The sequence below is a fragment of the Carcharhinus amblyrhynchos genome, chromosome X (genome assembly GCF_965287045.1).
Source record: "Carcharhinus amblyrhynchos chromosome X, sCarAmb.v2.hapA, whole genome shotgun sequence".
NCBI classification, from domain to species: Eukaryota; Metazoa; Chordata; class Chondrichthyes; order Carcharhiniformes; family Carcharhinidae; genus Carcharhinus; species Carcharhinus amblyrhynchos.
The window spans coordinates 5,093,782-5,106,239 of record NC_137359.1 but is presented as its reverse complement, the minus strand read 5'-3'; the positions used below and the strand labels follow the sequence as shown (position 1 = coordinate 5,106,239).

At 46.0% G+C, this 12,458-nt stretch overlaps 1 protein-coding gene across 1 annotated transcript in view; it reads right to left on the bottom strand.

The window, feature by feature from the left end:
* marchf9 (membrane-associated ring finger (C3HC4) 9) overlaps window positions 1–11,138 on the bottom strand; it is a 44,415-nt gene extending 33,277 nt beyond the window's left edge. Inside the window, exon 1 of the mRNA XM_080217956.1 lies at window positions 10,574–11,138. Within this exon, the coding sequence (XP_080074082.1) occupies window positions 10,574–10,924 (351 nt within the window). The 5' untranslated portion in view covers window positions 10,925–11,138. The remainder of the gene's footprint in view (window positions 1–10,573) is intronic.
* Between the last annotated feature and the right edge of the window lie 1,320 nt (window positions 11,139–12,458).

The window sequence follows — 12,458 nt, the reverse complement described above, 5'->3', positions numbered from 1 at the left end:
CCTCCAAGCCCTCTACCCCCCAGAGCCCCCCCGAACCAACACCTCCAATCGCATCCCACCATCCACTTCCCCAGAGAACGCCCTGAACTCCTCCAGCAGAGAGCCAACTCCTAACTCCCAGAAGCCCTCACCCCTCCACTGCCCCCCCCCCCAACAGAGCTCTTCACCCCTCTAACCCCCACAGAGCTCTTCACCCCTTCGGTCCCTCACCCATCCCAGACAGCCCCCCATGCAACCTTTCCAGATCCCCCACCCCTACAACCTCTCCTCCACAGGCTGTAAACCCCTCCATGGAGCTCCCTTACTGAGATTTCCCTCTCACCTTTCTAGCCCTCCTCCTATAGAGACCTCCAAGCTGGAAGCCCACACCCCCCCACCCACAAGAGCCTCTCAACACCTCCACAGGGCCCCCCACAGCAATATGGTTGACTCTTAACTGCCTAGCAGTTAATGAAATGGCCCAGCTCAAAGTTATAGAATCAGAGAGGTTTACAGCATGGAAACAGGCCCTTGAGCCCAACTTGTCCATGCTGCCCAGATGTTACCATTAACCTAGTCCCAATTGCCTGTGTTTGGCCCATATCCCTCTATACCAGTCAATTAGGGATGGGCAATAAATGCTGGCTTTGCCAGCAATGCCCACATTCCATGAAAGAATAAAGAAAAAGGCAACAGAAATCCTTGAATGGTGGGGGGACAAAAATCCGATGGGACCCAGAAACAACAGGGGCAGAATTTTCCTTCTGTTCATGCTGGCAGGATTTTCTGATCCCAATGCAGTGAATGCTTGCAACGACGGGAAGTGAATGGCCAGAAAATTCTGGGTCAGATCTCTGTCTCATGGAGCTGCTGAGGTGAATTTCTACATTGGCCTGGACAGGTGGAATCTTTATTTGTGCCACTGAAAGCCCACAATAAGGCAGGTGGGCAAGATGGTCTCCCCACACTGGGCTTTCTGTTGCATCAGCAAGTTGCCACCATCCAGGCGTCTGGATTGTTGAAAGGGGCCTTCTGGATTGTGTAATAGACAAGACAATCCTAGAAACACAATTTATAGACCTCCTGGCCTGAAAACAAGACCAATTTATACCCAGTAAAAATCTTTCAAACTAGACCTATTGATTACTCACCAATGCAGCCTGCCAGCACCTCTTTTCCCTCTCAGTCAAACCTCCATTTCCCCAAGTTACACCCAAACTGAAGGATTGCCAACCCTCCAGGATGGGCCTGGAGTCTCCAGGAATTGAAGATCAATTTCTAGGATACAGCTGTGCAATCCTGGAGAAATATATGGACATTTTTAAAAATTGGAGATTTTTTGAATCATCTGCTTTGAACATTTCTCTTTACATAGAAATATTGGAAATGGGGGGAGGAGGAATGGCTGTTTGGCTGACAGTCAAACATTATCTAATTGGAAAATAAGTTTCCAATTGGTATAGGAAGGCAATGCGTCACAAAGATGCATGTATTGGCCAACGAAAGGCTGGAGTATGAGACAAGTCAGGTGATGAAACCTCCAGGAATACATTTAACCACAGTTGGCAACCCTACCAGATTGGTGAGAATAGCCAATGCAAAATAGTCAGATCCTATCCCACTGCCCCCCAATTCTGACCCCAGTTACTCTAAGCCCTCAAAAAGACATTGAAGTGAGAGGAATCTGCCACTGATGAGGCAGACGGCCTTAAATTGGATCAGACTGCACAGATAAGTTGCCTCTGGAGCCACTGGCAGTTCACACAAATGATTACAATCAGTCCTGAGGCCCAACCCTTGTCAAACGTGTGACCTCCTGGTCCAGGAGCCTGCTCGAAGTTGGCCATCAGCTATACGCCCTTATCTGGTCTTGATCAATGCTGACGGAAGGATGAATATTGGTCATGACACCAGGGGAATGTCTTGTTCCTCTGTGAAATAGTGCCACGGGATATTTTATGACCACCCAGGAGAACAGATGGAGGCCTCTGTTTAATATCCAAAAAAAAGCTTGAATTTCCCTCAACAAATGTTTGATCGCATTTCAAACTGCTCCAATTGCAATCACTGCTAAATTGTCTGTAATTATACACCAAGAGAAATAACAGACAATTCCTTTTGATTTTCTGACGATTACTGATAGTATCTTCAAAAAATTCAATCTTTTCTTAATTCAGGCATTTTATGAATTTTCACCTACGTAACTGTATTTTCATTAATTCATTTGTTAGGTGCAATTAAACCATTCTTAAAGACCACACAGATATAGGTGAGTTACGTGTTCAGCTTTTCAAAATCAGATTTAAAAGAAAAAAACTCAACTTGGACAATGATGATAGTGGTTTACACAAGTACAGGAAGAGGCCATTCAGCCCCATCACCCCTCCAGCCTGTTACGTAAGAACAAGAGGAAGTAATTCAGTTCCTCTTCGAGCCTGCTCCACAAGGTTTGTCAAATTGTGGTTGATCTGTATTTTAGTTCCATTTTGGTTCCATAACTTTAATATCCTTGCCTAACAAGAATCTACCACTTAGTTTTAATATTTTCAACCAATCCCTACATTTCCTAAAGGGGAGTGGGTAAGTGTTCCAGATTTTCACTCCCTTGACTGTTAAGAAGCACTTCCTGACATCACCCCATCACTCCTAAGGCCATTTAAGGTTACTTTCCTGAAATCTTTGTGGAAGATTCAGTTATCCATACATCCAATTGCCACCACCCCCCCAATGCACACACACACACTCAACATCCACCCATTTTGAAATATAAAAGGTCTTGCTAATAGTGGTGGCAGGGATGGGGGCGGGGAGGGGTGGAATTTTATGGAAAACAGTGCAATATAATGCTGGCTGTCCATAGTAGAGTCTATTATCTTTTCTCCACCCACATTCTGGTTTGTGACGCCTGTTTTTTTGTTGGTTGCCGAGTCATTGGTGAAGGTCTAACTGCCAAATGCAAAATCCAGTAACACCTTGATTTTAAAATTCCCCTCCCTCCGTGGTCCTCACCCCCTCCCTATCTCTCTAAGCTCCTCCAACTTTAGTATGCATCAAGATATCTGTACTCCTCCAATTCCAGCCTCTTGACCATCCTAAATTTAAATCGCTCCACCATTGATGACCCCAAGCACTGGAATTCAATTCCTAAATCTCTAATTCTGCCTTTAAGATGTTCCTTATGTGACTGTCAAATTCTGTTTGATAATGCTCCTGTGAAGCATCTTGGTAAAGGTGCTGCAGAAATACAGGTTGCTGAGGTGAAAAACACATGCACTTGAAAGCTTTTGCACAGGTGCAGTTGAATTTGTGAAACTGCCCCCCACCATACCCAATATGAGACAGTCAGTTGGGCAATATTTCCAATTCCATTCCTTCAAGCAGTTTAGCAACGTAAGAACAGCATTCGAGGCGGCTTAAGTCTCACCCACCACCCCCACACTTTGACAAGGAATGCAAAAGCATCTTATCATTTGGAGCCAATTCCTTTCTTGTCTGTGTTTTAAGAACAGCTGCACTGCTAACTGGAGATAAGAAAAAGCCAAGACAGCCAGAAGAATTGACAGGAAAAGGAAAACGAAGGGAAAAGGTAGAAAATACGAAAGGGGACTGAAAAACAGGATTAGAAGAGATTGATGTTAAACAGTAGAGTAGTGAACGAGTGTATTTAGAAAGCTTGAAGGAAGTTACACAGCCAATTTTACGTTATATAAAACTCACAGATTTACACATGTGCACAAGAACAATTACACAGTTTACATAACATTTACAGCATTGTCACTAACCAATCTCCAGTTTTTGGCATTTCTGTTAAAAGACAAGCAGCAGAATGAGTGACACTTATGTGTATAAATTGCAGTCATCATTTCACTTTCTGCCCTCTCCTCCACATCCTAAAAGCATTGACATATCAGGGATATTTTCATCATTGCCTTCTGGTACATTGTCATTTTTCCTCTATGAGCCTCATCAGAGCGGGAAAAGCTTTCAACTTGGACAGGGATGTAAAGTGGGTGGTTATGGATCAAGTGGCTGTTACAAACACAACCCAATCACTGTCTATTGGTTTCAATCAAAAAAAATCTATTGCAGGGAGAGGATAACTGGTGGCCAATCTACTACTCCTTTCATAGTGGGAAGCTTTGCCCCACATCATTGGGCTATTTGACTGTAGATGGCATCACAGATTAGCCTGATCTTTGTCACAAACTTCTATATTCAAGTCACAAAATAATGATCAGGCTGTAGGCTGATTATTCCCCACCTTAATGCTGTAAGGTGAGAACAGATCAAAAATCAAATGTGGAGCTTCACTGTTTTAATCGGGCTCAGTATCACAATACTTCATTCAACTATCAGACAAAGTGCCAATCAATTACTTTCCTTTCAAACATTAGTTGTGGCTCAGTTGGTAACACTCTCATTTCAAAGTCAGAAGGAGGGTGTAAATCCTATTCCAGAGACTAGAGCACAAAATTTAGACTGATAATCTGATGCAGTCTTAAAAGAGTGCTGCACCTTCAGTGTTGTCTTTCAGATGAGACATTAAACTGAGGCCCTGTTTGTTGTCCGGTGGTTGTAAAAAGTCCTGTGACACTGTTCAAAGAAGAGCTTGGGCATTCTCCCTTGTGCCCCAGGCAATATTTATCCCACAAATAACATTGCTAAAACATTATCTCAAAGACAAATTGGCTGCTGTGGCTCCTACATTAAAACAGTGATTATGTTTGAAACTTACACTTAGCTGTGAAGCACTTTGGAATGCTCTGGGCTCATGAAAGGCACTATACAAATGCAAGATCGTACTTTCCTTCAAAAAAAAGGAACTGTTTCCCTGAGTTGGCTGGATTCAGAGTCAGACTATGGACACAATCTTACGACCTCATCCCATCCGACTTTCAGCGAGGTGAGGTGATACAATCGGGTGAGAGGCAAAAAAATGTGCCTGGTTTTTTGCCTCCTCAATCGTACTGGCCCTGTTTTGCCTGTGAAATCAGACATATTAATAACATAATTTAAATGTCATGAGCAAGTCCCATTCGCTGTTGTCCAGGCTCACTTCAATTTACCTACTCACCAGTCGAGGTTCTCACCGGCAAGAATCACGGATGGCTTCCACTGACAGAGACCAGATGTAATGGCCTCACTGGCGGGATTGGAGGCCATTGAACCCCCCGGGTGGTTGGGAGCCAGGGCCAGGTAGTGCCCATGGGGCACTGCCAGCCTGGCAGTGCCTGGCACCCTGGCAGTGCCCACCCACCAGGGACCATGACTTTGTTGGGGCAGTGCCAAAGGGACAGAGCCGGGGGGGGGTGGGGGGTGGGGGGAATGTGAATCCATGACAGAGTGAGGGAAGGGCAGCTTCACAGGGGTGGGTGGGAGGGAGGGAACTCTGCAGGGGTGGCGATCAGAGCGGGGGGGCAAGAGGAGAACTCTGCAGACGGGGGGAGCGATCGACAGGGGAAGTCTGCAGGGGTGGTGTTCGGGATGGGAGGGCACTCTGCAGGGGTGGCAATCGGGGTGGGAGGGAACTCTGCAGGGGTGGTGATCGGGATGGGAGGGCACTCTGCAGGGGTGGCAATCGGGGTGGGAGGGAACTCTGCAGGGGTGGTGATCGGGATGGGAGGGCACTCTGCAGGGGTGGCAATCGGGGTGGGAGGGAACTCTGCAGGGGTGGCGATCGGGATGGGAGGGCACTCTGCAGGGGTGGCAATCGGGGTGGGAGGGAACTCTGCAGGGGTGGCGATCGAGGTGGGAGGGAACTCTGCAGGGGTGGCAATCAGCCGGGGTGGGGGGGATGGTCCAATGTCCGTGCGTGGTTGGGGGTGGGGGGTGGAGAGACCAGCACAGGGGGCAATCGGTGAGGTAGAGAAGGGGGCGATGTCGTGGGGCAGGTTGGGGGGGTGTACAGGAGATGTCCCAGTACATTGGAAGATCAGAGCGCCTACGCAATGGTGCCCCAAGAACTCAGCAGCTGGCTTCTCTGGTGAGCTCTGGCTCACATCCTGGCTCTTTTTTTTGCACTAAGTGCCACAAGATTGCAACTTGCAGCTTGGCCAAAAAATCAATACGATTTTCCTCTGGTTTCTCACTTGTTCGGTACTCGTAATTTTTTCATAAGATTGCACCCTAAGTCTCCAACAGCCAGCACTGGCAATCAGGGAGAGATAAATACAGAAAATCTGTATAGAAGAGGCTCTCCAATTCTACAGGAGGTTGAAGTCCTTGGGTGAATGGGGGAATCTCTGCGGACAGGAGCAATCAGCAGGGGGGTAACTCTTCAGACAGGGGTGATCGGCAGCAGGGGGCAGGGGTTAATAGAAGAATGACCATCGAATTCTGCAGACCATGCAAAAGATGGCTATTTTGTCCAACTGGTTTATCCTTTGCATTTATGCTCTACAAGCATCTTCCCATCCCTATTTCATCTCCCTCTCTGATCGCCACCCCTGCAGAGTGGTCTTCCTCCCACCCCTGTGAAGCTCCCTTTCCCTCGCTCCCTGTCATGGATCCGCCACCGCCCCCCCCCCCCCCCCCGCCAACTCTGGCTCCGTCCCCTTGGCACTGCCCCAACAGTATGGCACTAAGCTTCCATTCCTTTGTACCGCATGCAGTTATCTGGTTTTCCCTCAACAGATGTACAAATTCCTTTCTGTAAGCTTTTTAAAAACTGTCTACATGATGATCAGTAAGCAATTGGCACACACCTCTGGAATTTGTGTTTTAAACCAGCCCAGATTGATGAGATGAAAATTCCCCTCTGCCTGCTGTCTGCAGGTCCTGTGTAAAATGCCTTTTGAGCAGTTTATGGTGCATGGACTTAAAGCACGGAGAGATGATGGCCTACTGGTATTTTCACCAAACTATTAATGTAGAAACTGGGGACCAGGTTTCAAATCCCACCATGGCAGATGGTGGAATTTGAATTCAATAAAAAAAATCTGGAATGAAGACTGACGACCATGAAGCCATTGTCAATTGTCAGAAAAACCCATCTGGTTCACTTAAGGGATGGAAATCTGCCGTCCTTACCTGGTCTGACCTTCATGTGACTCCAGAGCCACAGCAATGTGGTTGAATCTCAATTGTCCTTGGGTGACGCCCATGTCCCATGAATAAATGAAAAAAAATTAATGTGGCACTTACTGGCAATCTCATTCTGACCAGCCACAAAATAGCTGGTGTGGAGAATGGAATTATTGCCCTGGCACAGTAGGGGTTCCAATTCTGACAGCACCCAATGTGGGAAAGTAAAATTTACCAAAACTTGTTTAAATGGCAGTCCTGTCCTCAAAACAAAGATAACACTGCGATGTATCCGGCGAAACACAAAACCAGCAGGAACTGCAATCAGTTGTGTGCAGATGAAACAGTTGCAAATAACCACACTATAGAATACAATGCAACTATGGGACTGCAAAGTTGGTGGGGTCCAGGGCTATTTTGAGAGTTGCAACCGCTGCCAGACTCATGTTACGGAATTTTCCCATCCCACCCACCACGGGAATCGTAGCAGGCGAGACACAGCCCATGCAAAGCTCTGTTGACCTTGGACGAGATTTTCTGGCTTTGGGGCCGGCGCGGCCGGAAAGTCCTGCCCATGGTCTTGAAAGAAACATTATTTTGGGGTCATGGGAGGTGGGGGGGGTGAGGGGAGGGACAAAGGGAGTGTGGGAGAGCAAGCAAGTGGCACAATTTGAATAGCCTTTCAAAAGGATGGGCCAAATGTCCTCCTATGATAGGTACAGCGCTTGGAATGTAATGTTATGAAAATTCACTACAAATAACAAGAAATCAGAAACAAACTTCTCTGAACCCAAAATTCTCACATTCTCAGTCAATAGAATTTAATGGAAGGAGGTGTATTTATTTTCTAGCTATCCAACATAGCTGAAGTTAAACATATATGGCATTTGTCTACAAATCAAAGATTGGTCTATTTCAGCTCCATAGAAAAGAGCCAGATATTGTCCTCATTTGGATTTCAGTTACTCCACTCTACCCTCTCACTTGTAAGGCAAAAGACATTTTGGTCTTCCGCCACTGGCTTCTGTAAAGAGAGACTTGTATTTCTATAGCACCTTTCACAACTTCAGGATGTCCCAAGGCATTTTACAGCCAATGAATCGGATTGAAGGGTAGTCACTCTTATCATGTCAGAAACACAGCAGCTAATTTGGGCACAGCAGGCTCCCCCCAAAACAGTGATGTGATTTTATTTATTCATTCAGGGAATGTGCGTGTCGCTGGCTCGGCCCAGCATTTGTTGCCCATCCCTAATTTCCCCTTGAGAATGTGGTGGATGAGCCACCTCCTTGAACCACTGTAGTTCATGTGGTGTAGATACATCCACAGTGCTGTTAGGGAGGCAGTTCCAGGGTTTTGACCCAGCAACAGTGACTAGATAATTGGTTTCTAAATATTGATGGAGGGATAAATATTGGTTCAGCCACAAGGAGAACCACTGTTCTTTTTCAAAATAGCACCCAATGAAGTAGTTGAGGGCCACAGTTTAATAACTCCTTCAAAACATGGCACCTCCAAAAGTACAGCAGTCCCTCAGCCAAAGTTTTTGTCTCCCACTCTACTAGGAGTGTCAGTCTGCCTGGATTATTTTATTAAAGCTCGAGACTGGGATTTAAATCCATTACTTTCCTCTTACTCAGAGGCAAGAATAGTACCATTAAGCCACAGATGACACTATTACACCCCATATGTGCACATGTGACAGAACCCCTAACCCCTCCCCCACCCAGCGTGAACCATCACAAGTTCTCACTACATGCAATCTTCAACCACAAGTCAGAGACACAACACTGGACAAAGAGACAATCTCTCACCGGTGCTTCACTACATCCCCGAGTGACAGCATCAGATATTAATATTTACCATTGTTGAATTTGCTCTGTTCCATAAAATCAGCTTAATCAAAGAAGGTTCCATTCACCACAATACTGACTGCAGCTGAGCACGGTGGGGGTGGATGTCTCCTGGTCATTTAATGTGCTTACAATTTTAAAAGAAGTAGCACACACAAGAAATCTACCCACCACGTTCACAATGTCACTGAGGCACAGCAAACAAGAGGAAATGTTCCCTTAGCACCAGAAAACCACTTCCTTGGGTTATGGTGTTGTTAAGCAGCTAAAGTGACAGAGCATCACTGAACATCTCAGTTCATACCTACACTCCAAGAGGCAGTAGCTCACATTCTTGGTCAAATCGGGAGCAATTTTAACCTAATCCGACTGTCAATAATCTGACGGAATTAGATGCAATGCTAGCTTTATACCCTGCCCAATATCAGTCTAAATGGATGAGTCAAAAACCTGCGTCCCATCCAATCCTATGTCTGCTTGGAAAGTTAGGTTAAAATTATTCCCTGTGGAAAATTATGGCCAAAATAGTGATTTTCTCAAATGGTTTACATAACCCCGTAAACAGAGAGCAAAGTTTATACCTCAATTCTTCATATAGCCACCAATTTTCCTTAATAGCACCGTGGAATTTGGGAGACTGTTTAAATCAGTTTTTCATCCCTTCTGTGTTGGTTCTGTGCTAACAGTCCATGAATCTCGTGAGCAATCACTTCCAAACTGGAGGATTAATTAGGATATAAATTGTTGCAAAAAATGAAGAGACAGTCAATATAATCTACCTAATTTCATTGAACCAAAAGACAAAATCAGATTCAATCTCAGCACAGATTTCAGAAACAAGATCTGATCTTCCTCGTGGGTGCTCCCAACATCATCAAATCCCAATAACATTAGGCCTCAACCCCATTTTCCTGCTGGGCTCTTTGACCATCAGCCCATTTTCCCCCTCTTACCCCAAATGTATTTTGGTTAGTTCAGTAAAAGGGACCTCTCCACTCTAACCATGTCATTTCTGATGAAGGCACCTTTCCTCTTCAGACGCTGATGGACCTGCTGTGCATTTGCAGCATCTTCTGATAACAGAGGCATGCCAATAGTGCTATCGCCAGTGATTTCAGGCTACAGCCCTTTTGATATACTCAAACCAATAAAAGCAATGAAAACTATCTTCTTGTAACCTCAGAAGAGGAGGGAGCCATTCAGCCCTTCGTAGCTGCTCCACCATTCATCGAGAGTACGACTGAATTGTACCCTCACTCATTTACCTACGTTCGATCCACATCCCTTACCCAACAGAAACCTATCTGCCTTTACTCAGCCTGAACAGGTTATGTTTTGTTTGGCGAGGCGTAGGGTGGGGGGTGGGGAGAGGTCCGGATTGCCACTACCCATTTTTTGAGTAAGTGCTTCCTGACACTCAACCCCCACGGACGTCCTGGCTCTAATTTTGAGATTATTCTTTATTCTGAAGTTCCCCCACCAGAGGAAAAAGGGCAGATGTAGAGAAACTATCAAATCCTTTAATCATTTTAGACACCTCAATTAGTTCATTGGGAGGGATAACGTTTCTATCATAAATGTATATTTTCAAAAATCTACAAATCCTGTTATATTATTATTCCTTTAACAACTCGATGCAAAGACCTGGTGATGAGAATCGTGCCTCATTGGGAATATGTGAGCAGAATGTACTATCTCAGCATTTATGCTCACTGTACCTGGTCTGGTCCCTGGAAACAGATCCTGCACAAAGGGCTCTCGGTGCTGTTGAGCGATACCGAGTCTATCCCGGTCTGAAGAGATGCATTCCTCTCCTTTTCCTCCTCTCCTCCTCCAGCTCCGGCACCGTCCGCCCCATAACAATCCTCGTCGGCCCGGGACGAGCAATTGGGGAACGAAGGCCAACCGCATCCCGATCCGGCCAGCCGTCCTCCTCCTCCTCCCTCTTCTCTTTCTCTCCTCTGGCCCGTCTCTAAATCCTGCTCGCTCCTTTGCATTGCGAAAGATCTCATCAAAACCAGCACTTTTAGGTCATTGAAAACCATGCGGATGTGATACTTAAACATCATTTACATCTGGTGTTTGCACTAAATGGTATGCAAAACAAAAAAATCCGAAAAATTAATAGTCGATTATCGGTTGCAACTAAAAATATGGATTTAAAATTCCTGGCAGCTAAATTCCTCGATTGGGCGTAAAATTGGTGCTGCGAAAGAAATCGCCGATGCCATTGTAGCAGCACATCCCATTGTCCACGGCTTATCCAGAGGAGAGGGTGCTGATAGCTTCTTCCGAGCCGCTTTCTACCATCCCGCTCCTCCCCGGCACCAGGCGCCGCCCGCCGGCCTCTTTCATCTTTTCTCGGCACATTCCCTAACCCGCGCACGTCTAAACCCGACGTGTGTGCGTTTCAAACCAGCCGGAGCCTTGCCTTCATCCCCTGGGCGATACGATTCTCCACCAAACGAGAAAAAAAACATAGGGATCACTCTCCCTCCCCCTCCCAACACGCACAGAGTACCTCCGGCCCAGTCTCTTCCCAACACACTTCAAATCACGTCTTCCTTCCAGTATTCATATTTTTAATATTTTCAAATTAAATATTTATTGCCATTTTATCCCCCTCCTTCTTTATGCTATTGAAACTTAGCGGCTGCACGTTGACGTCGTCCACGTGTAAATTTCCCGCGGAATCTGAACCAGCACCTTGTCAATTTCAGCAGATGTAATTGGATGGGTTCCTGGGAATAATTGATCTGATCCCATTCTCTATATTTTCCATGTTGGGGCAGGGGATCCAAGGGGACATTGCTTTGTGGATCCAGAACTGGCTTGCCCACAGAAGGCAGAGAGTGGTTGTGGATGGGTCTTTTTCTGCATGGAGGTCTGTCACCAGTGGAGTGCCCCAGGGATCTGTTCTGGGACCCTTGCTCTTTGTGATTTTTAATAAATGACCTGGATGAGGAAGTGGAGGGATGGGTTAGTAAGTTTGCCAATGACACAAAGGTTGAAGGTGTTGTGGATAGTTTGGAGGGATGTCAGAAGTTGCAATGAGACATAGATAGGATGCAAGACTGGGCAGAGAAGTGGCAGATGGACTTCAACCCAGACAAGTGTGTGGTGGTTCATTTTGGCAGGTCAAATGGGATGACGGAATATAATATTAAGGGTAAGATTCTTAGCAGTGTGGAAGATCAGAAGGATCTTGGGGTCCAGTTCATAGGACGCTCAAATCCACTTCGCAGGTAGAGGATGTGGTCAAGAAGGCGTATGGTGTACTGGCCTTCATTAATCAAGGGATTGAGTTTAGGAGTTGGGAGATAATGCTGCAGCTGTATAAGACCCTGATCAGACCCCACTTGGAGTACTGTGCTCAGTTCTGGTCATCTTACTACAGGAAGGATGTGGAAGCTATTGAGAGGGTGCAGAGGAGATTTACAAGGATGTTGCCTGGATTGGGTGGCATGCCTTATGAGGATAGGTTGAGAGAGCTCGGTCTTTTCTCCTTAGAGAGACGAAGGATGAGAGGTGACCTGACAGAGGTGTATAAGATTTTGAGAGGTATTGATCTCAGATTCTCAGAGGCTTTTTCCCAGGGCTGAA